We start from the raw sequence: 27,486 nt of genomic DNA, 5'->3' as shown, positions 1-27,486 counted from the left end.
AGGCTCCCACCCCAGTTAGATGCTCAACCTCATCGGGGGGGTGGGCGGGGCAGGATGCAGAAGCCTGGGATCCCCGAGTCGGGCCAGCCTCCCCATCCTCCTACGAGCTCAGGACACAGGCTGGGAAGGGACTGGGGTCACCAGGTCTCCACAGGAATGCACCACAGGGAACAGTGCCCGGCAGAGGCCTCTTTCCCTGACCCAGCTGAGAAAGAACCCCCGCCCCCCCGAATCTGTCCTTGTCTCCGTAACTGTCTCTGCGCATCACACAAACACACACACTCATGTAGACTCGGAGACGTACTGACCCACTCAGGCACACACGGTGGTGCGAACCTCTCCTCACCCGTGCCCTGCACTCGCAGGCCTCTGTCCCCTCCCCTTTCAGCCACGAGGCTGCCTGAATGCGACAGGACAGACCCTCTTTCCCTCCCGCCATTGCTCCATGGGTTCCAGGCTGGGGTCCGGCACACACACTAGGGAGGGTCCGCACAGCTGGCCGGGCATTCTTCCACCCCCTTCTGGCCACACTGAGCCCGCACCCTGCAGGTGCCCCCTCCACCCCGGCTCTGGAGTCTGTGGGAACCAGACAGTTGGGGCTGTCCAGCCGGGCTCACTTCCTCCCAGGCCCCAGGGGACCTGCGGAGGGAGGAGGGAGCCACAGAGACTGAAGCCAGCGTGGCCGCCTGCCTGAGGGGGATGTTTTGGAGGGGACAGGGCTGCCTGCCCAGCAAAGGGGTCTCCAGCCGCCTGAGCATCACCTCATGGGACATAAGACCCTCCAGCAAAGACCAGAAAGTATCCTTGGCCCCTCTTCTCTCCCTATACCCATGATCCAGGTGGGGGGACTGAAGTTCCGGAAGAAAGCCATCTGCCTCAGCAAGTCTGGTGTTGGAGGGTATGGGGACAGTGAGGTTTCAGGTCCCTAAGTTGTTCCTCTGATGGGGACCACGACTATACCCACTTCTCCTGCTTCTACCCAAGGGGGCAGCTACAGAAGGCCAAAGGTCGAGGCTCAGTCTCTTCTAATCTGTACCCAGGGTAGCCACCGCCTCCCCCCATGAGGGAAATGCTTTCTCAGCGTCACCAGGAGACCTCAGAGAGCTGGGGGCTCGGGGAGTTCTCCCAGTCACGCCGGAAATCCAGACAAGGGAAGTGTGCCTGCCTTTTGAACCTTGGGTTCCCTGTCTGTGCAAGGGGTGAGGGGTGGCTTTTGAACCCTGGCATGCCAGGATTCAAAAAAAGCCCGCCTCCCTCTGGCGGGGGTCACCCTGTGGGCCACGCTGCATCCTCACGCAAACTGCAGGTAGGGGAAGGGGGGCAGAGCCACACAGACCTGGTTTTGATTTCCTCTCTGCCACTCATTGGTCATTTGGAGCCGGAGCTAGTGAGCCCCAACTTCTTTGAGTCTCAGTTTCCACCACTGTTAAATGGAGGTAACATTCCGTACCACCCAGGATTCGTTGAAAGGATATACACGAGCCCAGGACAGGATAACTGCCACAGATGGTCACAGGTATCGTGGCTGCTCGTAATGTGAGGTGCTGAGTCACAGAGTTTGGGGCTGGAGAATCAGCCCCTTGGTCCAGCCCAGCCTCACTCCTGCCTGGTGTCTCTCCTGGTTGCATCCCTCCTCTCTCTCTCCCACTCCCTGCTCCCACTTCCTCGGCCTTCCTGGGAAACTCCCTGAGAAGGTCCCCAGCAGGAGAAAGCCTCATGTGGGACATTCCTATCTGGGGTCCCCGGTCCCTGCCATACCACCCCACAACCATACGCCCCCCACGGAGCCAGGTGTCCTGGCCCTCAGTCCCCAACCATCCAGCAAACTGACCCTCATCATCACACTGGCTTTATTGGCCCTGAGAGCCATAGAGTAAATCCCAAGGGAGCCCTGCTTCCCCTCACCCCCAAGTCTGTCCAGAGACCCTGGGCGCTGGCTGAGTGTTCACCACGCCAATCTTGGCTTCCTGTCCCGGCTGTTGTGGGCTTGCCAGGCCTGCGTCCTTTGAGAGCTCCCCAGATCCTAGAGTCAGGCTCAACCTGGAGGGCGTAGCTGGCAGAGTCTCTGCAGGGACTGCCTGAGGCCGGCTGGCTTCACTCAAAGAAGAACATTCCTGGCGTCCGGTATAGGCAGGAGGTCAGCCCCAGTGGGTAGCCGGAGCTTCCCTGGACAGGGAAGCTGCCTGCAACCCAGGGTTCCTTGGGGTCTGCTGGCAGGGGCAGCGGGGCCCGGAGAGAGGCTGGAGGGGTGGGTGGTGCAGGGGAGGGGGCTGCTGAGGCCAAGAGGTGTTCAAGGCCAGGATCAGTCCCCATGCAGAAATTCAGCGCCTGCAGCCGGCACTGGTAGCTGCCCCCGATGGTGGCCTCGGAGGTCAAGATGGGGGCAGGGGCCTTGCTAAACCCCTCAGCCTCAGAGAAGCTGGCAGGAAAGCCAAATGCGGGGCTCGGGGAAGATGAGGTGGCCACGGGGAGCTCCCCTGGACCTGCAGGCTTGGGCGTGGGCATCTCCTTGGGCTCCGAGGGTGGCCGAGGCCTGGCATTGGTGGTGGCCGGGCACACACTGGCTGGCAAGGCCCCCACCAGACCCCCAAAGCTTAGGCCCTTGGGCTCTGGCGGCTCCAGTGGGAACGGGCATTGCATGCCAGTCGCAGCGTCGGGGGCTCCTAGGTCCTGGCTGGTGGCTCGGAGGGGTCTGCGGCGCACCTTGGCGGGGCCCTTGGCTCCCTCGGCGCCTGCCCGTCGGGTGAAGCGCCGGCGTCGGCGCAGGAAGCTGCCGTGCTCGAACATGTCATGGCAGTCGGGGTCCAGCGTCCAGTAGCTGCCCTTGCCCGGTTTGCGATCATCACGGGGCACCTTGACAAAGCACTCGTTGAGGGACAGGTTGTGGCGGATGCTGTTCTGCCAGCCGGGCCGGTTGTGGCGGTAGAAGGCGAAGCGGCCCATGATGTAGCGGTAGATGCCACTGAGCGTGGCCCGCTGCCCCGGTGAGCTCTGGATGGCCATGGCAATCAGGGCGATGTAGCTGTAGGGGGGCTTGGTCGGCTCGGCCGCAGGGGCCAGGGGCCCGGGTGGGGGCTGCTGCTGCATGCTGACCGGGCTGGCCAGGCTGGCGGCTGCCGGAACCACGGGGGCCAGGCACGGTGTCCAGGGCTGGTATCCGGCACAGCCTGCCCAGGCTGGTTAAAAGGCCCACTGGCCCAGCCTCCCAGCCTGGAAAGGCAAAAAGGGGTGGGCCCGCCAGGCTGCCCTCCCTTCTTCCCTCGGCCCCCTCCCACAAGGCCCAAGAGGGGCGGGCAGGAGAGGCCAGGATTGGGAAGCCATGAGCAGCTGCCAGGGGTGAGGAGACAGGAGGGAAGGGACTGAGACCCTTAGCCCACATGTGCTGGCTGGTGGTGGCTGAGGAGGGACAGGATGTGAAACTGAGCGAGACAGAGACAAAACAAAGAGAGATAGAGGCCGAGATGGAAAGAGAGAGTGAAAAGAGACAGAGAGACAGAGACAAAGAGAGGTAAGGGCATAATAAGAGGAAGACAGGAACATACAGAGAAGATAGAGGCAGAGACTTAAAGAGAGACAAAGAGCAGAAAGGGACAGAAAACAGGGAGACACACAGAGAGCCAGCCCCACGCACGTGCACACGTGCACACAGAGTACAGAAAAAGAATCACTGAAGAGAGAAAGAAAGGAATCCACAGAGAGGAAGAGGAATACACACACACACACACACACACACACACACACACACACACACATTAATGAGAGAGGAGAGAGGTAGCATCTGTGTTTGAACTGGAGAACAGGGAGTTCCTGAGAGAAAAGCCTCAGGGGCCTCTCGAGTCCCCACCTCTGGTTCCCCCTTTCTTTTCTCTTCCTCCTCCCAGGCCTGGGGTCTACTTTCTTCTCCCCACAGTGCAGAGCGCTCGAGGTCACACTATTCCCTGCCCTCCTAGCTCTGGGGTCTACGAGGGGTGGGGCACCTAGGGTGGGGACGAGGGCCGGCCCAACCCCGTTTGCTGAGCCCTGGCGCCCTCTAGTGACTCGTGTGGGGAGGACAGACATCTGGACAGAGCCATCCACCCTCCCAAGAGGCTCTCAACCAAGACCCTGGCTGAGCCTTCATTTCCCATCTCTAAAATGGAGCTGAAGACTCTGCAGCTGTCCGGGCTGTGGTGGAGAGGCAACGGGCTCCCTTACACTGAATCCAGTGCTCTTTGAGAGCCTGGTACAGAGTAGGGGCTTGGGCATGACGAGAACTGTCACCCTGAGCTGAGGCTCCCCGATAGCTGCAGCCTTGGGCCGAGGGTACAGCGAAGCCCAGAACAGTCAAGCCTTCTGAAGGATGGGGCAACCTCCTCCACACTCTCCCACCCACAAGTAACCAAGTCATCGGGCCCCTACTGTGTGCCACTCTCCATGCCAGGCCAGCTCCCCTCCCCTCTCGACATTTACTTCTCAGACCAACTCTGCTCCAGAGGCCTTAATAGCTTCTCTTGAGTAGATGAGGAATGTGAGGTCCAGAGAAGTTAAGTGACTCGCCTGAGGTGGCACAGCTAGTCTGTGACAAAGCTGTGATTTCAACCCAGAATTCCGTAACTCCTTAACACTACTCCTTCCGTGAGGGGCAGGGGTAGAGGACTGTCACTGGGCCCCCACTGGAAAACTGGCTGTGACCCCCAAGGGAATAGGGAACCATGCTTTGCTCTATCCCAAGTGTCCAGTATCTGCCTGGAACAGAGTAGGTGCTCAATAAACATTCGTTGAATGAATTTTAAGACTGATTCTGCCCTTTATTGAATCATACAGGTTTCCCCCCATAAAAGTGGCTTATTAGTGTACCACTAAAAGATTTATTATGTTGCCATCTGTAAGAGAATTCCTATAAATAAAGTCAGAAATCAGAAAAGGTAAAAGGTCTGATATCTGGGGTAGAAAACAGTGACTTTACTGACAAGGCAGGGTCACTGCCTTCATGGTGGAGAGGGCTCCCTCCCAATTCTCAAGGACTCCCTACAACTTACAGTTTGCAAAGATTGGGGGGGCTTGGGCAGGGGCTGGACTCCTGGCTCCCACTTTGGCTTCTGTCCTAGGCCTGCCTCAGTTTCTCCAAAGACAGTATCTGCTGGCGGTGGTTCAGTGGTTAGCATTTAAAGCCCCAGGTTCAGGCTAAGTCCTCTGTTTTGGGACCCCCTCCCCTCACAATCCCCACCCACCCCAAAAGAAGAGAGACTTGTGGCAGGTGAAAGGAGGGTCTGGAAACTCATAGCCCCTCAGAGGTGGGGCAATTCTGTTACTGGTTGGGCTTCAGTCTAATCTATGCGGAGGATCTTATTGGTAAACTCAGCCCCTTTTCTTTTTGGCTGCACCTGGCGGCTTGTGGGATCTTAGTTCCCCCACGAGGGATCCCTCGAACCTGGGCCCCCAGCAGTGGAAGCACAGAGTCCTAACCACCAGGGAACTCCCAGTAAACTCAGCTTTAAGCAAACCTTATAATGGATCAATTGCAGGTAAGGTCTGCTTTAGGTAAACCGCTATGGGCTTGTCCGGCTCTTCACAAAAAGATGAAGTCTTGTTTCTGACCTAATTGCTATTTCTGGAACCTCAAGGTCGAGTTTAGCTCCCAAGCCTGACGCCCCAGGCCCAGCTGCCCGGCTGTCCGCTTACGCGCCTCCTTCCTGGGTTCCCGGGGCTCCATCTCATTGGCTGAGAGGTTGAAGGCCGTGACTGGCTTCCGCTGTCTCAACCTACCTGGGCGATGAGTGAGGCGAGACTTAAAGTCCCCTGGCTCAGCTAGGGCAGGGCTGGGGTGGGATCTGCACCCTGTGGGGACTGCTGTAGAGGGTACGGGAGGGGGAAACAACCGCTCAGGGCTGACTCAGCTGTGTCAGCAGGTGAGTGACGCTGTCGGGGATGCGGGGCTGGGAACGCGCCACCGAGGCACCTGGCCGTGGAGCTTCGAGTGTAGGAGGAGCTCCCGCGCGAAGACTGGCTCCACCTGCGGGGTGGGGGTGGGGTGGGGCAATAAGCCAACCTTCCCCTTTACCCACACCCTTTGTTGGGGTCGGGGGGCGGGAGTGACAGCTCCTCTCCACATGCATTTTACACGCAAGGTCTTCCAGATCAGATAAGGCAGGTCCAGAGCGGAGCTGGGACTGGAGGGAGCAGTGAGGCCGTTCGGGGAGGCTGGAGGGTGTGGTTCTCCGCTGGAGTGGGAGGTGACTCACATGGGCCATAATGAGACGCTCCTCAGGCTGGTCCGGGGGCCCCGGGTACTCCTCGCCAAAGCACAGCCGGATCTGGTACTCGGGCTCCTGGCGACCATGATGCAGGTGGGCTCTCAGTTCTATGGGCACCGAGACTGTGGGGTCTGGGCCAAGATGGGGCGTCCCACCTGGTGCCCACCTTGTGCTCACATCCTATGCACACGTCCCGTAAGCCCACATCCCCATTGTGTGCCCATGCCCTATGCCCACTTCCACGTCCCCACACCTGCCTCATGTCCCACATCTGCTCCCACTTCTAGGTTTCATGCCCCGTGCCTCGTGCCCTATGCTCGCTATCATGCCTTTATGCCCACCCCATGCCCACTGCCACTCACCTATGCCTATCGTGTGTCCAGTGCCCCCGATGCCCACCCTATGCATAACGCCCTATGACAACACGTGCCCAAGTCCTATGCTTATGTCCCACACCCAGTGCCCCATCCTGCCTCGTGCCTACACCTCCCATACGCCTATGTCTAATCTGTGCCCAGCCCTCCCGATGCCCATATTCGTTCCCACCCCTGGTGCTTCTGCGTCATGTCCTTTGTTTCCATTCCCACTCCAGCCCAGCATCGTCAAGTCCATCGCCCCGCGCCCACATCTCGTGTGCCCACTCTCCTCTGTCCGAGTTCCTTTGCCGACCCCAGTGCCCGGCCACTCCGCCCCGCGCCGCCAGCGGCCCCGCTGTCGCGCTCTTACCCGCGAGGAAGCTGCGCGTGTCGAGGAGCTGGCAGGTGCGCTCTCGCTCCAGTTTGTTGGGCCGCGCGCGGTGCGGGGCGAGCGGGCCGCGCCAGTACACACGGCCCTGGCACAGGCGCTTGGCGAAGACGCCCTCGGGCGCCACCCAGAGCAGCACTCCGCGCTCCAGGTGGGGCAGCAGGCGCCGCAGGACGCGGGCGCTGGGCGGCGGCTCCGGGAAACGAACCTGCGCGACGCGCGGCGGCGACCCCAGCAGGAGCTCGGCGGCAGCGGCGGCTGCGCGCGGACTCAGGCTGCAGCCCTCGGCCGCGCGCGCTGTGGCTTCGCGCACCAGCTCCGCGCCATAGAAGAGTCGCACGTGCAGCCAAAAATCTGCGGGAGAGGGAGGGGACGCGCGCCCGGCGTTGGCGGCGCCGGCTTCCCCTCCCCTCACAACAGGGCAGGGAACCCAGAGGTCACCCGGCCGCCACCTCGGGAATTTTTGACACTCCCTCCCGATAAGTAATAATAGTAATTCTAGTAGTAGTGGTGGTAGTAAATAATAGCAGCTTCCAGTATAAACAAACTGGTAGTTGAGCTTCAAAAGCATAGGGTCTGGGGCCATCAGTACAATGGGGGCATGACACTGACGCCCTCCCAGCCCAAATTTCTGGGATTCTAGGAGTTTCTTCCGGGTAAATATTTTTAATGCCGGTAGAAATAATAATCATAATAATAACAGCAACAACAACAACAAAACAGCAGCCTCCCATATGAAGAGCTAGCAGTATGCTCAGTGGTTAGGGCTGTGGGCTCTACAGCCAGGCCCTTGGGTTCTAATCTCTCACTGCCCCTTAGGAGCTGTGATCTGATAGTAACTTTCCCAGGGTTACTAACTGTGTGACCTTGGGCAGGGTTCTTAACCTCTGTGTCTGGTTTCTGCATCTGTAAAATGGGAAGAATGGCAGTATCTATCTCACAGGGCTGTGGGGGGACGTAGAAGGATGCCTGGTATAAGCCAAGCCCTCAACAAATGTTAGCTGTTGTTATCTGGAGTCTGGGCTGGGTGCTTTGGGTGGGAGACAGAGGCTATTCGGCACCAACCCTAGGTCCTCCCCAGTTCTGCACAGCGGTCAGGGGAGAGGGCCTTCGGATTCCTTACCGGGGTTGCTGAAGTCCTCAGAAGGCAAGGGGCCCCAGGGGTGAGCAGGATCCTGAGCCTGGTACCCTGGAGAAGGAGGGGAAGCAGTAAGGCATCGCCTCACCCTGGGTCCCTCGACCCCTAGATCAAGGTCCTGGAAGAGGCCGGGGAGGAGGCAGGGGTGGGTGAGGAGACCCAGTCCTTACTGTGGCCAGCCAAAGGGCCTGGGGGCAGGGAGGCCAGCCTGGGGGGCTGCTTCTTGTCTTTATCCTCTGTGTCTAATCTGGAGCCAACCTGAGCATCGGGAGAAAGGGTCGTGAGGGTGGAAGAGGAGACCTGTGGGCCACAGGAGCTCCCAGACAGTCTAAACTGGGGCAGGGGGAGGTCTGGACAGACTGAAAGCCAGCCGGGCTTGATAGGGACTTTGAAGTTTACCCCGTAGAGTTAAAGAGAGAGTTGATGGGGTTTTTGGAGGTGAAGCTCATTGTGATAGGGAGAGAAAAGTGCTAGCAGTGAATGAGGAGATGGGGTGATAGAAATGGGGTGATAGAGCAATGGAATGGGGACACTTGGGACAGTGGAATGAACCAGGCTAATGGGGAGATGGGAACAGAGGAATGAACCGCAGATGACGGGGGAGAGGTGATGGGGTGGAGTAAGAGTGACACAGACAGTGATGGAGATAGAGATGATGGGGTGATGGCAACAATGAGAGCTAGAGGTGATGCAGGTGAAGGGAATACAGTGATGGAACTGGATCTGATGGGATGAGTGGGGACAGAGTGATTGATCCCATGATGACAGGGAAGAGGGGCTGAAATGGGAGAAAATAGGGCTGGCGCAGACAGAGAGATGGAGGTGAAGATGGTGGAGACGATGGGACAGAAATGATGGAGTCAAGGAGAATAGAATGAAGGAGATGAAAATGATGGCAGAGATAGAGTAGACGCAGGAAGTAGAGCTGATGGATGGGAACAGAGATGGGCAGGAGCTGATGGAGAGGATGAGATGAATGCGCTGGAGATTATACAGGGGGTGGTATGGGTGCGAGGTGCCTGGGCTAGCAAGGCTGTAGGGGCTGGAAGGACACACTGACCTGCTCTTCTGTCTTGCAGGCCGGCTCTGTCACTTCTCCAGGGGGCAACTGCTGGCTATGAAGAATGCCCTCCTCTTTACAGGGGGCACAAGCCCTGGTAACTGGATGAAGTAAGAAATAGTCTGTGGTTTCCTGGGCCCCAAGGGGAACCCCCCAACCTTGTCTGAGGTGAGCCCAGACCAGAGTAACCCAGCTCACTGCATGATCTCAGGCAAGGCCCACCTCTCTCTGGGCTCAGTTTCCTCCTTTTCGAATGGGGAGATAAACTGTAAGGTCCTTCTAGGTTTACCAGCCCATGAGCTTATTTAAGCTCAATAAGCCCATTTCCCATTTTACAGATGGGCAATGTGAGGTCCTTATTGCCCAGAGAGCCATCCTCAGCTGCTACCTCCAGGGACAGGATGGTACCTGGGTTGTGGGCACCAGCAGACAGGAGCCGGTAGACCTTGTAGGGGTTGGAGATGTCCAGCTGGTTGAGCGAGCGCACCTCACAGAAGTCAGCGCTGTTGTTGAGGGCACAGCGGAGCCGCGTCTTCCAGGTGGAGGGGTCCTCCTTGTCAACGCCCTCTAGGTGCTTGCCCTTGTATATGGCCCAGGCCTGGGGGTGAGCAGGGGCATTGGGGGAGGAATAGCGTGGGAGATGGGGATGGTGCCGTGGAAAGGGATGAGGGCTGCCTTGCCTCCCACCCTTCTCTCTCTCTCCCTCTGTCCTTCAGCCCCTCCCTCCTTCCTTCTCTTCCTCCCTCCCTCCATCCAACACATATTCCTTGAGCTCCTGCTGTGTGCCAGGCCCAAGTTAAGGACTAAATGGGGAACAACAAGACATACATGGTCCCTGTTCTCAAGGAACTCAAGTCTCATGGGAGAAGGCAGCCGCAAACAGCTGAAAGGAAATAACTATATTCCAAATTATGGATTGTGATAAATAAAAAAAAAATACGATGGGATATAAAATGCTGGCAGTGACTTGCTATCTGGAGAGCCATAAAACGGAATCCTTACCTATTGCCACAAACAAAGTGGACTGCAGATGATTAAAAAACCAAAAGTAAGGGGTAAGACTATAAACTTAATAGGAAAGAATGTAGAAGAAAATCTTCTGGGGCAGAGAATCCTTCTTAACCAAAACTTTAAAGGCATGAACCATAAGGCAAAAACATTGCAATGTCTGAAATCAGCAAGGGGCTAAGATCTAGAACATACAGGAACTTCTGCAAATCAGTAAGAAACAGAAAGCATCCCCTAAAGAAACATTCTTATCAAAGGACAAGGATGGGTGGTTTACAGAAGAGGAAACCAGAATCCCATGAGCATAGGAGAAAGTACTGAAACTCATTAGTGCCAGAGAAATGCAAATAAAAGTATGAGATATCACCTGTAAGCTTACAAAATTTAGCCAGTTGGATAAGCCAGTAGTTGGTTGGGATGTGGACACAGTTGGTGGGCATGGAATGGCAGCAGAGTCTCTGGAGGGCAATCAGGCATGCCTAGTCCAATTAAGTATAAGCATACCCTGTGAGCAGAAATGCCAATTCCAAAGGAATTCTCACAGAGGCTCACGAGGGGACCAGGGCAAGGATCCACTGCAGCGTTATTTGTGGTCTGGAAAGCAGACTTGTGTCCATCCCTGGGAAAGTAGGTGGGGGAGTGCGTGTAATAGATGCCCACTGGAGAGTTCTAGGCAGCATCTAGAAACAAATTAGATGGACAGAGAACAAGAATAGATCTTCAGAGCATGACCTTGAGTGAAATAAAAGTAAGACACAGAATGAGATCTATGACACAATTATGATGTATATAAGGTAAGAATACACACGAAACAGCAATGCCCACTTTGCAAGAAAACATACAAACCAAAGATACTCATTAAACACATTAGAATGACTGTTGTGGTAGAGGGACTAAATAAATAAATAAATATGAGGGGCTGCTTTAGAGAGGGTGATCAGAAAAGGCCTCACGGAGGAAGTGGCATTTGGGCTGAAGCCTGATTGAAAAGAAGGATGGAGTCGGACAAAGATCTGGGGGAAGGCTGTACTAGGTAGAAGGAACAGCAAGTGCAGAGGTCCTGGGGTAGGAGAGATTCAAGGAAGGCCAGTGAGGCTGGAGCACAGTAGTCAAAGGGGAGGACAGTAGGAGATGTCTTGTTCGCATTGCTCACTTTCAGGGATGGGGGGCGGGGGATTTAACTGATAAATCACACTCAGTCATTGCTCTCGGAGATCCCAGGCTTAGTGCGACACCAGACTGAAAAGCCACAGTTCCTCTGTTGGTGTCTCTTGCCAGTGGTGACACCTTTAAGGCTTGATTTTGCTGTCTGTAAACTGTGCCAATAATACCTAACCTCACCTGGTTGTGGCACGTGTAAGATGAGCGGTCTATGTAATGTGCTTAGCACAGCACCTGGCACACGCTGCTTATTTATTGCAGTACTTATTCATTATGTTAAGGATGCTCTAACTCAAAGGTAACCTGGGCTCAAGGCACAGGGTGTTGTCACCATGATGAGAGAGGGATCTTTGGGGACACTGCTGTGCCCCTAAGCATTTAAAGTGGTGCCTGGCACACAGGAGATGCTCAATAAGTATTTGTTGAATGAATCAAATTGGGCCTCGAAGGATAAATAGGACGTTGCCAGGTGGAGTGACGTTCCCGGCAGGGGGAACAGCTCGAGCAAAGGCATGGAAGCGCGTGATGCGCGCAGGGGACAGTGGGCAGCCTGGTGTGACTGGAGCTGGTGTGCGTGTCTGAGGGTATGTGTACTGTTGATTCTTGTTATTCCTGGTAGTTGTGTTCTATAAAATTTACACAACCACTGAGTCAGCAAACACTGAACCATCACTCCTAAGGGAAATACAAGGCTAGGTTCCTGCGCGCCTCTGGTCACCCCATTTTCATCAGCTGGTCAATACATAACCTTGTTCTATGAGCGTTTCTGTTGAAGGACACCTTATTTAATATAAACTGTTCATTCATTAACAGTGAACTCATGGCCAGCAACCCTGTAACTCACGTCTGAAAGAAACTTACAGACGTCACAGCCTTCCTGTGCTCAGGAATACTGACAGCGCTGCAACACTGTGTAAGCTGGGGGGTCATTTTAAACAGTGAAATCACCAACAAAAAGCACAAAAATATTAAAAACGTGGACTAAATATTGTCTGCGAAAGGACACCTGTTTACAGTAGAAGAGCTGAAACTAGAGTTGTCACCTTGCTCAACCTCAGCTGGGAACATGCATGTTGGTGACAATTTTTTTTTTTTGCCATCCTGTGCATGTCTGTGAATGGCTGCAAAAGTGCCTTGAATATCAATTTTGAGATTACATATAATTTTAGCGAGTAAGAGAATTTGTAAATATGGAATCTGTGAATAATGAGGATCAACTGTATGTGGTGGGGGGGAAGGGGAAGAGGAATTAAAGGAAGAAGACAGGTTGAAGCTGGATCATGAATGTCCTCGAAAGCCAAGCTTTATCCCGTGGACTTTGAGGCACCAGGAGGGCCTGAAGCCAGGGAGTCACATGTGTGTGTCAGGGGTGTGTTGAGGAATGGGTTAAAGCAGTGCCAAAGAGGGACAGGGAGGGCCAGTCCCCAGAATCTCCCACTTCTGAACGGCACATAGCCTTAAGGGGCAGGCCAGGTAACCACCTGTTCACTTCCTGAACCAGTTATCTGTGGGCCAGGCACTGCACTCAAGGTCACCACCCACGGGCAGCTGGAGGAGGCAGACTCATACAAGGCACTTATAATTCATAGGGAAAGCGGTTCCATGGAGGAAGCAGAAGGAATCAGGGACGACTTGGGAGAAGCACTGAGAGCTTCATAAATGCATTAAGCAAATGAACGCATCAGGGAAGGCTTGTCTTTAGTAAGAGATGTTTAAGCTGAGCATGATGGGAGTTGGCTAGTGAAAGTGAAGAAGAAAGGGTGTTCCAGGCAGGGGGAACAGAATGTACAAAGTTCTCACGGTGAGAGAGACAGGAAGCATTTGGAGACTGAAGGGAACTGTCTGGCTGGGTCTAAGGTTGGGGAAGGAGTGGAGAGAGACGGACAGAGGCCAGGGAGGAGCAGTTCATGCAGGGCTTTGAGGTCTTGGTAAGGAGTTGGGACTTTATCACAAGAGCAATGGGGAGCCACGGAAGGACTCTGAGTAGGAGAGTGTCAAGGCAAGATTTACATTTAGAAATATACCTCTGGAGGACTGAGGGGAGAGCTGAGGGATGGGAAAGCAGGGCATTCAGTTATCCTGGTGAGAGATGGTGGGAACGGGTCCACGTAGACGGACGAAAGAGCAGTTCTGCAGTAAGAGCCGAAGGCCTTGGAAATGGATTAGAATGAGATTGCAGGAGAGGGGAGCGGCCAGGGTTCAGGTGCCCAGCTCTGGGGTCTAGGTGGCGATCCGTGCCATCTTCCATTTTGGGAAATACAGACGTTTGTAGGAGGGAGCTGATGAGTGTGCTATTAAGGAGGTGCTGAGTCTGAGAGGTCTGGGCTGTCAGACCAGCAGGCTTGGGGCTTGGCTGGGAGGCTGGGAAACGCTGGGCTCCACACTGAGGCTGTGGAAGGGGAGAGTGGGACGTGAGGAGGGAGGTCCAGGAGAGAGTGCTGAGAGCCCCAAAAGAGGAGAAGAAGGGATGGAGGCTGAGAAGCGGGGTCCAGGAAGGCAGGAGGAAAACAGGTCAGGGTTGGAGTGGGGAGGGGACACAGATCCTGGAAACCAAGTGAGACTGTTTCAAGAAGGGAGGGTCCACTAGACACAAACCCACCCAGGGGTCCAAGAAGATGATAGTTACGGCATCCTTGGATTTGGCAAAATTAGAGACATTAGCAGGAGGGAGAGGAACCACACTGTGGGCTGGGGGGGGGAGGGGTTTATGAGTGAGGGCGTTGATGTCCAGAAGACCCTTTCTAGGTGCTTCACCCTGTGAAAGGAGAGGGGAGGCCAGAGAAGCAGGAGCTGGAGACGTGGTGTTTGGGATGGTGGCGGTGGCCTGGGATGCGGTTGGTTGCTTTTTGCTCACGGGAGAGATTCCAGTTTCAATCTTGGTGGGAAAGAGCCAGTTTGGAGGAAGTTAATGGTGTCTAAGGAAAGGGAGGGCATCCCTGGAGGAGGTCCCTGAGAAGGGCTGGTGTTGGAAAGCACAGAAAATGTCCCCGAAGCTGCTGGGGTTAACAGTTTACGGGTGGGAAGTGGAGGGAATTTCCATGGTGGCGGTGGCATCTAATTTCCTCAAGGAGAGGGAGGAGAGGTCCCCTGAGGCGTGGGGATGGTGCAGGTTATGCAGCCCTTGTCTGATTCTCTTTTAAGAGGGTGTGGGAGGGTCTCCCATGTATACAGAACACTACCCTCAACCTAGAGACAACTGAGGTTAAGGGGTGAACCTGTGGCCCGAGGTGACAGCGTGTCGGGTCGGTTCCGGACTCTGCGACAGTGTGAGCGCAGAGCCCTCCCGGGCCGGGCTGGCGACCCCCGGCCCGCGCATCCTTACCCTGAAGAGCGCCGCGTCCTGCTGCGCCTGGTAGCCCTGCTTGGCTGCGTGCTTCCAGGGGATGCGGAAGAGGGTCTTGCCCGCGTCCTCCCAGCGCAGCCCAGCGTAGCGCCCGCTCTCGATCTGCGCCACCAGCCAGTCGCGGAGACGCAGGGGGCCCCCGCCATGAGTCGCCTGCTGTCGGGGACCCTCCCTTCGTCCCTCCGCCATTGGTCGCCGGCCATCGGGGACACAGTGCTCCGGGGACCAGGTCTGGGAATGCGGCGGCCAGACCCCAGCGCGACAGGGGATCGCGGGGGCCACCTGGACGGCGAGTGGAGGCGGCGAAAGCGAAAGGCTGGGCAGGAGGTTTCACTTTCCTTTCTGCTCCCCAGAGGCCCTGTCGCCCCTCCCCGTGTCGCCTGGCCTGGAGGGTGTCGGTCCTCACATCGGGGGCAGCTAGAGGCACCACCAAGACCCACTGAAGGGTACGGGGTGGGGTAGCCCGGGTTCTGCTCATCCCTGGAGGGGGGCCCCCGAAGGGCGCTCAGAGGCGTCCCTTGCACCATCCCTGCACCTGTTTTCTGCTCTTCCCAGCCTACCGGAAACTTAGTCTCTTTCCAGGACCTGGACTGTGGAGGTGGGAAAAGCATAGTGCTTCTCAGACTAACTCCCAGTAGAATTGGGAGGCAGAGACTGGTTTAAAATGCATACTCCTAGCCGCCATCCCAGACCTGAAGAATCAGATTTTCTGGGCAAGAAGTCCAGGAACGTGCATTTTAAACAAGTCCCGCCATGGGATTCTGATCCAGGTGGTCCATGGGTCACCCTTGGAGAAATATTTCCTTAAATATTGGGAGTCCCTTTCTGATTGCTCACCATGGTGCTGGGCCTGGCTGAAGCCTTTTCTGCAGTGTCTCAGTGGGTTCTCACAACAGCATGTGAGATGAGTGTAATTACCTACTTTGTTAAGAGGACTGAGGTCACAGAGCTAGTGCCTGGGGGAGTCAGAATCTGAACCCAGGACTCTCTGCCCCCAGAGCCCAGGGGCCTGAACAGTGCCCCACACTGCCTCCCAACAGCTGCACCTGGAGTTTATGGATTCTGGGTGGGGTCCGTGACCCGCCCAAAGTGTATGCAATTTTTTCATCTCTACGCATTTTTTCTAGGGTTTGTATCTTTCATTAAATTGTCAGAGGGGGGTTGTGATATGAAAGAGGTCAAGTAGCTCAGACTGCTCCACCCTGGCTGTGTACCTGGGAAAACTGAGGCTCTGAGAGGGAGAAACCACCCCTCACTGCAGGGAGCACCGAGCTGGATGGCCAGCCAGTGTTGACCAGAGGCTGGGAGCACTGTCCCTCATGTGTACCTGTCAGGGGCCTTGCTTCATGATCCCCACCTTCTGTCCTCATATGGCAGCAGCCACCCAGTTCTGACATTTCTACAGTCACAGCCAGGATTCAAAATCAGAGCTGTAGGACTCTGATGGAGCACAAAAAATTTCATATGATTAAATACAAGAGTATGGGACTTCCCTGGTGGTGCAATGGTTAAGGATCCACCTGCCAATGCAGGGGACACGGGTTCGATCCCTGGTCCAGGAAGATCCCACATGTCACGGAGCAACTAAGCCCATGTGCTACAACTACTGAGCCTGTGCTCTAGAGCCCGCAAGCCACAACTACTGAGCCCACATGCCACAACTACTGAAGCCCGTGCGCTTAGAGCCTGTGCTCCGCAACAAGAGAAGCCACTGCAATGAGAAAGCCGCGCACCACAACGAAGAGTAGCCTCCGCTCGCCACAACTAGAGAAACCCTGAGTGCAGCAGCGAAGATCCAACGCAACCAAAAATAAAATAAAAAATTAAAAACTAAAATAAAATAATAAATACAAGAGTAATAATTACATCTAAGCAGGAGTATTGATTGTGTCAGGCAATCTCTTCATTTTTTTCTGGGGGGGGGGTGGGCAGAGTCATAGTAATGACAAGGATGGGGTCCACAGCCAGACTGCCTGGATTCAAATCCCAGCCCCACCACTTGCTAGCTGACCAGCCACTTCACAGGGCTGCTTGGGGATTCAACGAGATGCAGGTAAAGTGTTTGGCACATTGCCTGGCCCACAGTAAGTGCTCAATAAATGAGTGGTATTATTGCTGTTATTGAGCCACAGTGTGGTAAAAGCAGCAATGGAAGGGGGCGGGGAGCATTATGAAGGACCTGGAACATCAGATCAAGTGGTTTTGTTTGTCCTAGAGATGATAGGAATGGAGTTTTTTTTTTTTTGGCTGAGTTGGGTCTTCGTTGCCACACATGGGCTTTCTCTACTTGCTGCGAGCGGGGGCTACTCTTCGTTAAGGTGTGCGGGCTTCTCACTGAGGTGGATTCTCTTGTTGCAGAGCACGGGCTCTACGCGCGGGGGCTTCAGTAGTTTTGGCGTGCGGCTTAGCTGCGTCGCGGCATGTGGGATCTTCCCAGACCAGGGATCAAACCTGTGTCCACTGGCAGGTGGATTCTTAACCACTGTGCCACCAGGGAAGCCCCCCGTTTTTTAAAAAAAATATTTATTTATTTGGTTTCACTGGGTCTTAGTTGCGGCAGGCTGGCTCCTTAGTTGAGGCATTAGAACTCTTAGTTGCGGCATGCATGTGGGATCTAGTTCCCCGACCAGGGATGGAACCCGGGCCCCTTGCATTGGGAGCGCAGAGTCTTAACTACTGCGCCACCAGGGAAGTCCCCCGGACATATTTTTTCTTTTGTTTATCTGTTTATCTAGTGTCTTTCCCACCAGAATGTCAGCAACACCAGGGCGCAGGTTTGCCCATTGCTGTGTCTTCAGTGCCCAGTACAATGCCTGGCATACAGTAGGTACTCAATGAACTCATGTTGCATGAATGCAGAGGAGGAGGTTGGGTAGCAGGTGAAGGTTATTTCATCCATCCTCCCACCCCGAATACTGGAATCTAGGCCTCCCCCACAGCCCTGGACACAGTGCTTGGTGCATAATAAGAACCCCCATACAGGTGTTTATTAGATTATAGAGATTTCAGATCTCTCTTAATTCTAAGTTAATTTTAGTTTAGGAAAAATCAGCTCGGGTGACCCCTGTTCATCCTCAGAGTCAGTTTGCTGCTTTATGGGCTGCCCTGAGACCCTCCCTCCACAGTGGCTCCCCTGGCCTTTAAACTCTAGGTGGGGAGGGCCATTCCCACTAGCTGGGGGTGGATCCTCCTTGCCAATAACCTTCAAGACCAGAAGGAGCTGCTTCTTAACAACCATCATGGGACACAGAGTGTCTAGCTTCAAACCCAGCCTCCCCTACTCTAGCTGTGTGTCCTTGGGCAAGCTGCCTGACCACTCTGAGCCTCAGTTTCCTCCCCGGGGAGTAAGTGAACTCATTCAAGTAAAAAGTCAGGCATGAGGCAGGTACTACTACTATACCTTTACTAGCTAAGATTTGTGGATAGGGAAAGGAAAGGAGCTGGGGAGGAGGCGGTGGGGGGGGGCGCAGTGCTCAGGGAGGACAGGAGCTCAGCCAGGGGGAAAGGGGTTCAGAGAGGAGGAGCTGGCGGCCTTTTCAGGAGACCAGGGCTCCAGGGAGAGATGGGGTGAGGGTCAGGGAAGTGGAACTCAGCCCTGCAGACTGCAGTTCACGGAGGGTGGCAGGCTCCTCAGGCCCTAGGGGATGCAAACCCCCTCCCATTCTTTTTTCCGGCAGGCTCCAGCCCCTGGCAGAGTCCTGCAGCCCTGCCTTTGCTCAATGAAGGAACGACTGGGAGGCGATCAGACAGGCAGCTTCTGTGTCTCTTTAATATCCTCCAGGCCCATCCAACTACCCCACCCACCCACTCCCACTCCCACCGCCTTTAATGGGAGGGGGGGCCGGGGGCACCCTCCCCCAGCCCAAGAACTAAGGCACCAGGTAGCTGCAGCAGGCCGGCCCAGACACAGAGCCACACACACAGATGGAGGACACACTGACCGCGGACGCAGACAAGCAAGGCGCGAAGGGGGCAGGGGCGGGGATCAGGCCGCCGCGGGGCTCCCACAGGCTCTGGGCCCGTCCTGAAGGCCGTGGGAGGCGCAGACAATCCCCGAAGGGGACCGGTCGAGAGGCCGAGGGGCGCCACGGCGGGGCAGGATCCTCACTTGCTGCCTTTGCGGGACAGACACCGCGGGAGGCAAGAGAAAGTCTGCTTGACGCGCGCCAGCAGCGGCAGCGGCCGGTGGGCTTCCCGGGGCGACCGCGGCACCAGGCGCTGCAAGGTCCCCTCCGAGGCCGAGGAGCTGGGCGCGGGGGAAGAGGCCGCGCTCGCAGAGCCCTGCCGGCAGCGCGCGCACATCGGCAGCAGCGCGCGCACCTCCTCCTCGTCGCGGAAAGGGCTCTCCCCGAAGCGCTCCTCCAGCTGCCGGCGAAGCTGGGGTGGGGTGGAGTCGGGGTCGATGCCGGGCCGCCGGCTCGGTCCCCTCCCCAATCCTCAGAGCTTCCGCTCTTCTTCGAGCTTCCCACACCTCGCTAAGCCCCTCCCGTCCTGACCATCCTCTTAGCTTCCCTTCTGCGTCCCCATCCCCCTAACTGAGCCCCTCTCCCTCCGAATCCCTCCCCTCTCCCTGAATCCCCTTCCCCTTTGACACTCCATCTTCCAGACCTACTAAAGTGAGCCCCCCACCTGCACAGTGGGGACCACATTAACCCCTCCCCACACTAACCAACAACTCTACTCAAGCAAGCCCTCTTCCCTGCCTGCCTCTCTCCTAATGCAGCCTTGCAGACAAGTCTCTGGGCAGCAGCCTGCCTTCCTGCACTGACTGCTTCTCTCTCTCATCTCTTGTTTGCGGGTGGGGGAGGGCGCGGCTCAGTCCCCGACATCTCCATGTGCCATCTGCCCAGTGGGCATAAGAGAAGGAACTGCTTTGGCCTCATCAAGGACCCAGGGGTGGAATAAGGACTGGACATGTCTCCCCAGAGGAGCCAAATGTTCAAATGCCTTCAGGCTCCAGGTAGGCAGAGCAGGCAATGCTGGAACCTAGCCAGATTGAAGGGTCCATAATCAGGCCCACGGGTGTTCAAATCCTAAGTTAAAAAGGAAAAGGAAACACTTGGCCATCCAACCTAGGGGCTAGGTTAGCTCAAGAGCCACGAGTTCAAGACCCCAGAAAAATCTTCTGCCGGGTCTGAAGCACAGGCTAAATTCCTTCCAATCAGTGCTCAGCTCAAGTAAGAAGAGTTTCCCACCCCTGCCCCTGCCCCTACCTTCCGGGAACTGCCCCAGCCAAACTCTTCAAGCTGCTGCCTAAAGCCTGGGTTGGGGTTGGCGATGGGCCGCGTGGCCTTGATGGCTTCAAGCACGTCCCGCCAGCTCAGTCCTGTCACAGTCATCACATATGCCGTCACGATGGTGGTGCTTCGGGAGATGCCTGCAAAGCTGGGACATCCCACCCCAAGGCTTCAGGTAAGGCCCAATCTCCTCCGTGTCCTCCAGGCACCCCATCCCCACTTCAGCTCTCCCACCCTTGCCTCCTGAGCTCCAACCACAAGGAACCTGCCAGGACCTGTCTTCCCACATCAGGCCTTTGTCTATGCTGTTCCCTCTGCCTGGCATTCACCCACATCAAAGGCCTGAGTGAAACATCACTTCACTCAATCATTCAGTACACGTTTCCTGATCATCTGTGATTTTTCAGGTACTGGGGATATAGTGGCGAATAAAACAGACATGGTCTCTGCCATCCTGGGGCTTACAGTATGGTTGGGAGAGACAGACACTAACAAGGGAAACAATTTCAGGTGGTGATAACTGCTTCGAAGATGAGTCCAGAGGCTAGGAGATTGTATAAGAAGAGGTATTAATCTAGTGGAAGGGATGCGGAGGATTAGGGAAGGGATTTGCAAGGAAGTGACATCAAGCTGAATCCTGAAAGACGGGTAAGGATTGTCAAGAATGTTCTGGGCAGTGTACAAAGACCATGTGGGTGGGATCCTGGTGGACTTGAAGAATGGGGAGATGGCCAGCACAGCTGGAGCAAGGAAAGGAGGAAGAGGGGGGAGAGGCAGGCTGGAGGAGCCGTCCCTATGGCTGGGGCTCAGGCAGAGCTACCCCGAGCCAGGCGTAGTGAGAAGTTATGGAATGAATGAAATCAACAGGGCCAGGGGCCCCTGGGAAAACTCAGGGGTCCCATCTCCCAGCCTGGGGCTCCTCACTGCCCTGTACTACTGCCTCAAAGGCTAGAGGGGAGGAGAAGGAGCTGGAACTACTGAAGGATGCTGGGCTACCTGCCTGACCTCACCTATTCCTCCCAATAGCTCGCCAGGTCAACATTCTTTTTTCCCATTTTACAGATGAGAAAATTGAGTCTCAGGGAGAAATAGCTATCTGGCCATGGCCATACAGCTGGTAAGAGACAGAGCCTTGATCTGAGTCCTCCATCAGCCTGTCAGACGAATGGTGGACTGTCAGGCATTGTGACAGGCTGGAGAAGATCCATCGCAGGCTCTGCATTCCCCACAGGATGAGGGCACGTTCAGGATGGAGGAAGGCCACTCACTTCCCCTTCCCCCACTCCCCTCTTAACTCACCAGTGCACAAGGCAGTTTCCCCCATTGAGGCGGCAACAGTGGATGAAGTTGATACATTCTTTGAAGTGCTTTTTGCTAGAGAAGAAAGCAATAAGGTACAGAGCACTGGGGGGGACAGGTCTCCTAGGAGTTGTCCCCCTCCCCATCTCTGGGATGGCAAGAGACAGAGCCCTGGATCCTCAGGTCAGCCAGCACGTGCAGTGACTAGGGGCTGATACTGTAGTACTGGTGGAGGTGTGTGTGAAGCAATAATGGTGGCGTTTCAGGAGGTGAGAGAGGCCAATGCTGGCAAATCCCACCGCAGAGGCAGGAGCACCTCTTCAATGGGTCCTGTGGATCCTATTTTCATGGAGGGTTTATCTTGACCTTTCAAGGAAATGGGTGCGAGGAGTCCCACCCCTCTGGGGTCTGCAAACAGAGCGCCTGGGGACAATAATGGTCAACAACAGGGTTGGGAGCAAGAGTCCCAAGGGGCAGGAGTGTCTCTGGGTCCCTCCCAGGCTGGGGTGTACTACTGCTAATAACATAAAGCAAAATCCTGCTTTCTGAGCCCTCATTACACGCCAGGCCCTGTCCTAGATCCTCAACCTGCGCTATCTGATCTATGACAGCCTCCTTGGTGCTGATGGCCCCAACCCCTCACACACCCATTTTCTCTCTCAGAGAGGGCAAGTGATTTGTCCAAGGCCAAACAGCAAGTAAATGGCAGAGCCTGGCCTGAACCCAGATGCCTTAACTCCAAGGCCAGGAACAGGCTGAGCCTGACCCTTTCAAATCCACTGGGGCGTCTGAGCCTGAGGGACAGGGTGTTTTCTCCATTTCATAGCCAAAGAGACTGAGCTCTGGGAGGTTAAGACTTGGCCAGCGGCATAGGCAAGGGTGTGCTGAGACAGAGTCCAGGTGGTCTGGGAGAACACCTGTGCTGGGGTCTCCAGGACAGCTTTGTGGCCTGAGTCCTCTCTGTCCTCCCTCAGACCACCTCCCACCCTCCCTCTTCCCACCACACGAAGCAGCTGTCTGTCCATCTGTCAGCCCGTCCAGAGGAACTTACATGGGTACCTCAGGGGCGTCGGCCACTGAGATGCGAAGGTAGGTTATGTCCTGCAAGTACAAAACACACATGGGCAGCCTGCACCCCAACCCCAGCCTGGGCCTCCCAAGCACCTCGCAACCTTAGGCCAGTTCCTGCCCCTCTCTGGGCCACTGTTATTGTCTCTGTCCAAAGAGGGTAGACACCTCCTCTGAGGGCCTCCCAGGTCTGGCCATCTGTGGTTCCAGAACCTTCTGAGAAGATGGTATCCTAACCCCATAGCTGACTCGGGCACAAAGACTTGCCGAAAAGGATTCAGGGACCTTTTATTTAATAGCTGGGAAAGGGCCACTTAACTTGACTCCCCTCCATAAAAGGATTACAAAATTACACAGTAAGAAGGGCAAAGCAGATTTTATTCTCTTGAAAAGAAACAAGAAATATGAAGATTAGTTTTAGTTCATGAATTGTGGTTATAAAACTCTGTGCTAATTATTAAAATAATCAAGGAATGAATTGTCAGGAATTTCTCCAACAAACTTGCTACCACATCTTTCACTCCACACCTAACCTTCACACAGGATCTTAAAGATGAGCCCTGCCCACATTCCAAGAATCACTTTTCTCAGGGACCTCTCTTAGTCCTTTGATATTCAAATGGCTCTTTTCAAGGGACTGGCGCACCTCCAGCCAGTGACTAAGTGACCGCCTGGCTAGGTCCTCATCTGTTAGTGGCTTTGTGTGAGATTCCAGCCCTTCTCTGTAACTCACTCTCCCCAAGGTCACACGAGCCTGCATCTTTTGCAAGGTTCGCAAATTCGCTTTGCAACACATTTGGCCTTGGATTTGCAGGGCATTATCAAACCCTGACTGGTAAATTCACTGATGGATGGGGAGGGAGAAGAGGGCAGGGCTGCCGGAGCAGGGACTCATTTTGCCAGCAGTCATTTCATTAGTAAACATAGTCATGCCTAGACAACCTTCCTCAGGCACTCTAGTGACTTGCATACTCCAAATACTCCAAAACAAGCCTGCTCTATAAAGCAAAATCAGACTCCATTGACCTGGAAATTTCTTCTAGTGTCTCTGTGACACTGAGAACCACAGATTATTGGAGGTAGCTCTTAGAGACCATCAAATCTGACACAAGGGGAAAGTAAGGCCCAGAGAGGGCGAGGACCCTGCCCAAGGGCACACAGCAAAGCTGTGACAGAACCCGGTCTGGATCTCAGATCTCCAGAGTCCCTTCCCACCCACAGTTCTCTCCCGTCGATGGGTGAGCCAGACTCTAACAGATAAAGAGGAAGGGGCTCTGTTTACCGATTGAGAATATGATTAACTTTGTTATTATGTCAGCTATAATTTGTTGAGCGCCTATTTTGTGGCTCTCAACAACCCAGTGAGGTAGGTACTGTTATAAAATTCCCCTTTTACGGATCAGGCAACTGAGGTCTAGAGAAGTGAAGTCCTGTGCCCAAGGTTACAGTCAGAATGTGGTGAAGATGTGAACTCAGAGCTCCTGACTCCAGCACATGTGGCCTGGATTTCCTACTTCCCTACTCTAGGTCATAACATCCTCACCCCGTCTTTTCCAGGATTCGATAATACCAGCTCCAACCCTCCCAGTGGGGGCCGTGCTGTACAGTGTGCAAAGCATCTTTACCATATCACAGTCCCCTGGGGGCAGATAGGGCTGAGGGATCAGAGGCCCAGACAGGTGAAATCATAGCCCCAGGTCACAGAGCAAGACACAGAGCCCAGAAACATCTACGTGGAGTCATCTATTCAGTTGGACAACGGGAAGCCCCTGTGGGAGACTTTTGAAGGTTTAGTGTGAGGCCTCTGGAGCCAGATGTCCTGTGTTCAAATTCCAGCTCCTTAGCTTCCTGGATGTGTGACCTCAGGCCGGTTACTTTACCTCTCTGGTCCTCAGTTGCCAGAGAGGGAGCAAATAGGGATGCTAATGTAAAACAGGCCAGTTTTTAAGCAAATGAGTTAGCATATGGGTCAGGAAGGCCTGGTGCCAGTAGAGGATCTGGCACGTCGTAGGTACTTGATAAATGGGTGCTGTGGGGGTCTGAAACCCCCCTTCCCACCCATGTGCAGCTCTGGGTTGGGGGTAAGGCTTACCTGCAGCAGAGGCTGGGGTGACTCGTGGATGGAGATGATGTGTGTGATCTTATTCCGGCCTAGCTGATCCGTGTCTTTGGCGTCTGAAAGAAACAAGGATGCTTGAGCCAATCTGGCAGGTGTGACCTATATACTCCGATGGCCAAGTGAGGCGGGAGCTCACTGCCCCACTCTCCTACTCAGCCCGCCCTCTCCACCTTGGCCCACCCTCTGCTGGCTCCCTGCTCCTTCACCACCTCTTGCTCCCAGCATGACAGGTCCTGTCACACCCCTAAGCTTCAGTCTCTCCACTGGGGCACCCACAGGTAACAGCCCAGCACCTCCCCAGCCTTGCCCCTGCTGTTCTTTCCGTTGCAAACACCCTTCTGTGGCATATCCTTCACCAGGCAATTCTTCTAGGAATCTTGACTACAGAAGGGTTAACTCACACAGAAAGCTGTGTGTAGAAGATGGTTCTCTGCACTGCTGCTTATGACTGTCAACACATCAGAAACAGTTAAAAATGGGAACTGGGCTTCCCTGGTGGTGCAGTGGTTAAGGATCCGCCTGCCAATGCAGGGGACACGGGTTCGAGCCCTAGTCCGGGAAGATTCCGCATGCCATGGAGCAACTAAGCCCGTGTGCCACAACTACTGAGGCTGCGCTCTAGAGCCTGCGAGCCACAACTACTGAGCTCGCGTGCTACAACTACTGAAGCCCGTGCGCCTAGAGCCCGTGTTCCACAACAAGAGAAGCCACGGCCATGAGAAGCCTGCGCACCACAATGAAGAGTGGCTCCCGCTCGCCGCAACTAGAGAAAAGCCTGCGTGTAGCAACGAAGACCCAATGCAGCCAAAAAAAAAAAAAAAAAAAAAGGGAACAAACCACAAGGGGACTGGATAAATAATGGTATATTCATACTTGAATACTGTGCAGCCACTAACAAGATCTCTGTGTGCTGATGTGCAAGGAAGCCCACAATATATTATTAAATGGGAAACACAGGTTACAGAACAGCATGCAGAATAGGCCTCCATTTTTGTTTTAAATATTATATCTATATGTACAAAGATACATGAAAACAACCCAGGGATATACCTCCCACAGCTATCAGTAACCACCTCTAGGGGCTGGATTTCCAGTGCATGCAGACCTTTTATAATCGAAGTAAATAACACTTGATCTCCACATGCCCACTTCCTCATTCACCACATTTACTGAGTGTTTACCATGTGCAGCCTTGGCTGGGCATGGCATTGTGGGGTCAAGTTCATGGCTCCTGCCCTCATGGGCCTGCACACTTAAAGGGGATTCAGACCTTACTTACCAAATATTCAGAAGTCGGTGTGGTGTGAGCTGCTGAGGGAGCTCCCGGGGAGGAAGGGACCAGGGTTTAGGAAAGTAGGGCCCCTAAGCCCAGAGTGGGACAGGAGTGGATGGGGAAAGCTCTGCCCCAGTGCAGATGCCCCTCCCTCCCTAAAGCTTTCTCTGACTCCACAGATGGAAGTGACTTTTCCTGCCTTGGGTCTCCCAAGCTCCGGACCAGCCTGTCTCTTAGCCCAGGCCTGGGACAGGCGGAGTGCTGTGGCCTTGGGACAGAGCGGGCAGTGCTCCCCGGTGAAGTTTCTGACGTAGAGTCCAGTCTCTAGAGACCCCTCCTCTGAGGAGGAGGTTGTGGCAGGAAGCCTTCGCAGCTTCCCAGCTAGAAGCAACACCTCCAAACAGACCTCACCCCAGAACCTCAGGGCTGGCAAAATCCTTAGAAGCGGGGGTGGGCCTTGTGCTGTGGGAGAGGCCGAGGCTCAGAGCAGGTGCAGCCTTGCCCAGTGTCCAGTGTTCGGAGCCCTCTGTACTGGGGACACTCCTCCACCCACATCCCCCTTAGTCTTCATGAGTTCTTTCCCCCTCCCAGCCTGGCATCGCTTCCCTGCCCCCGGCCCCATTCCTGAGCGTGTCCAGGGTGCGTGGGCCGGAGCATGAATGGTGGACACAGGCCTGGGACAGGGAGCGTGCCATGGCCTTGGGACAGAATGGGCGGTGCTCACCGATGAAGTTTCCGAGGTAGAGTCCAGGAAGTACCTACAGGAGAGACAGGCCGGGGTCAGCCGGGTAGGGGTGCATGCAGCCCCTCTCAGTCCCATGAAGGGCGTCTGGCCCTCAGGACTCAGGGAGCGATCACCCCCGTCTTGTGGGCCTGGATGCTCTATGAGTGATGTCTGGGGAGGGCAGCAGGGGGGCATCAAGGGAGGCCAGCCTGGGTAGGGGGAGAGGAAAGAGGAAGGAGGGGCACAAAGACCTAGGGAAAGAGGGTGGGAGGAGCACAGGGGAGGGGGGCAAAGGGAGAGGTGGACTTTCTAAGGTGGGTGATGGGGAATTCTGAGAAGGAAGTGGGAAGGCAGGGACAGATGGGGGTCGTGCCTTGGGGTGGGGGATGGGGAAGGATAGAGAAACAGCGTTAGAGAGAGTCCAGGGAGACAGAGACACATGGAGACAGAGAAAGGGACTCAGGAAGAGATAGTCTGGGGGTGACAAGAGTGCCACAGAAAGACACAGCAAGAAATACAGAGTCACAGAAACTGTCAGAGACAGAGACACAGAGAGGCAGAGTCAGAGAGAGATACCGCCCCAGAGAGACAGACAGAGACGTACGATCTCAGGGTCCCAGGGAGACAGAGAAATAGACACACAGACCGCCAGAGCCAGAAGGTCAGAGGCGGGCGCCCGGCCGGCGCTGGGGCCGGCCAGGTGCGGGTTGCGCCATCCCGGCCCCCTACCTTGGTCATGCCATTCCCCATGATCCCGGGGGCGGGGATCCGGGCGCACCCCCAGCTCGCCACCCGCTGAGCGCAAGGGTCACAGCTGCCCTGACGGCCCAGGCCCGGCGCCTGCAGCCTGGCGGGGATCGGGGGGCCTGGTGTCCGCAGCCTGGCGGGGATCGGGGGGCCTGGCGTCCGCAGCTCGGCCCAGCCCTGCCCAGCTGCCGCCGCCGCCGCTGCCGCCGCCACCGCCCGCCGACCCCCGGCCAGGGAGGGAAATGCTGGAGTCGCCGCTGCCGCCGCCGCCGCCACCGCCGCTGCAGGCTCCTCCTACCCCCTTAGTCATGTGGGCCGCCCCCCCACCCGTG

General features: G+C 55.4%; 3 protein-coding genes across 4 annotated transcripts; all 3 read right to left on the bottom strand.

Moving 5' to 3' along the window:
• Window positions 1-1,833: 1,833 nt before the first annotated feature.
• On the bottom strand, window positions 1,834-4,622 carry FOXS1 (forkhead box S1). The gene has a single exon (XM_004272697.4). It carries the CDS (start codon window positions 3,085-3,087, stop codon window positions 2,095-2,097), a length of 993 nt encoding a protein of 330 aa, XP_004272745.1. The 5' UTR covers window positions 3,088-4,622; the 3' UTR covers window positions 1,834-2,094.
• A 140-nt stretch (window positions 4,623-4,762) lies between these two features.
• LOC101288148 (interferon regulatory factor 4-like) lies at window positions 4,763-15,016 on the bottom strand. The gene is made up of 8 exons (XM_049699192.1): window positions 14,667-15,016; window positions 9,487-9,773; window positions 9,176-9,368; window positions 8,286-8,373; window positions 8,101-8,166; window positions 6,960-7,331; window positions 6,222-6,340; window positions 4,763-5,992 (listed from the first exon to the last, which is right to left on the bottom strand). Exons 1-8 carry the CDS (start codon window positions 14,874-14,876, stop codon window positions 5,882-5,884), a joined length of 1,446 nt encoding a protein of 481 aa, XP_049555149.1. The 5' UTR covers window positions 14,877-15,016; the 3' UTR covers window positions 4,763-5,881.
• Window positions 15,017-18,441: 3,425 nt separating this feature from the next.
• DUSP15 (dual specificity phosphatase 15) lies at window positions 18,442-27,358 on the bottom strand. Of its 2 annotated transcripts, XM_033433456.2 has the most exons (7): window positions 27,137-27,358; window positions 26,408-26,441; window positions 24,384-24,466; window positions 22,275-22,324; window positions 21,224-21,298; window positions 19,901-20,072; window positions 18,442-19,064 (listed from the first exon to the last, which is right to left on the bottom strand). In XM_033433456.2, the coding sequence occupies exons 1-7, from the start codon at window positions 27,155-27,157 to the stop codon at window positions 18,792-18,794; spliced, it is 708 nt and encodes a 235-aa protein (XP_033289347.1). In that variant the 5' UTR covers window positions 27,158-27,358; the 3' UTR covers window positions 18,442-18,791. The 2 variants fall into 2 exon arrangements, with proteins under 2 accessions (XP_033289347.1, XP_033289348.1); XM_033433457.2 differs by lacking the exons at window positions 22,275-22,324; window positions 26,408-26,441; window positions 27,137-27,358 and having other exon boundaries at window positions 24,384-24,449.
• Window positions 27,359-27,486: the final 128 nt, after the last annotated feature.

This window comes from Orcinus orca, chromosome 16, assembly GCF_937001465.1.
Source record: "Orcinus orca chromosome 16, mOrcOrc1.1, whole genome shotgun sequence".
Lineage (NCBI taxonomy): Eukaryota > Metazoa > Chordata > Mammalia > Artiodactyla > Delphinidae > Orcinus > Orcinus orca.
The sequence above is the reverse complement of the archived record's forward strand: the minus strand, read 5'-3'. Positions and strand labels throughout refer to the sequence as shown.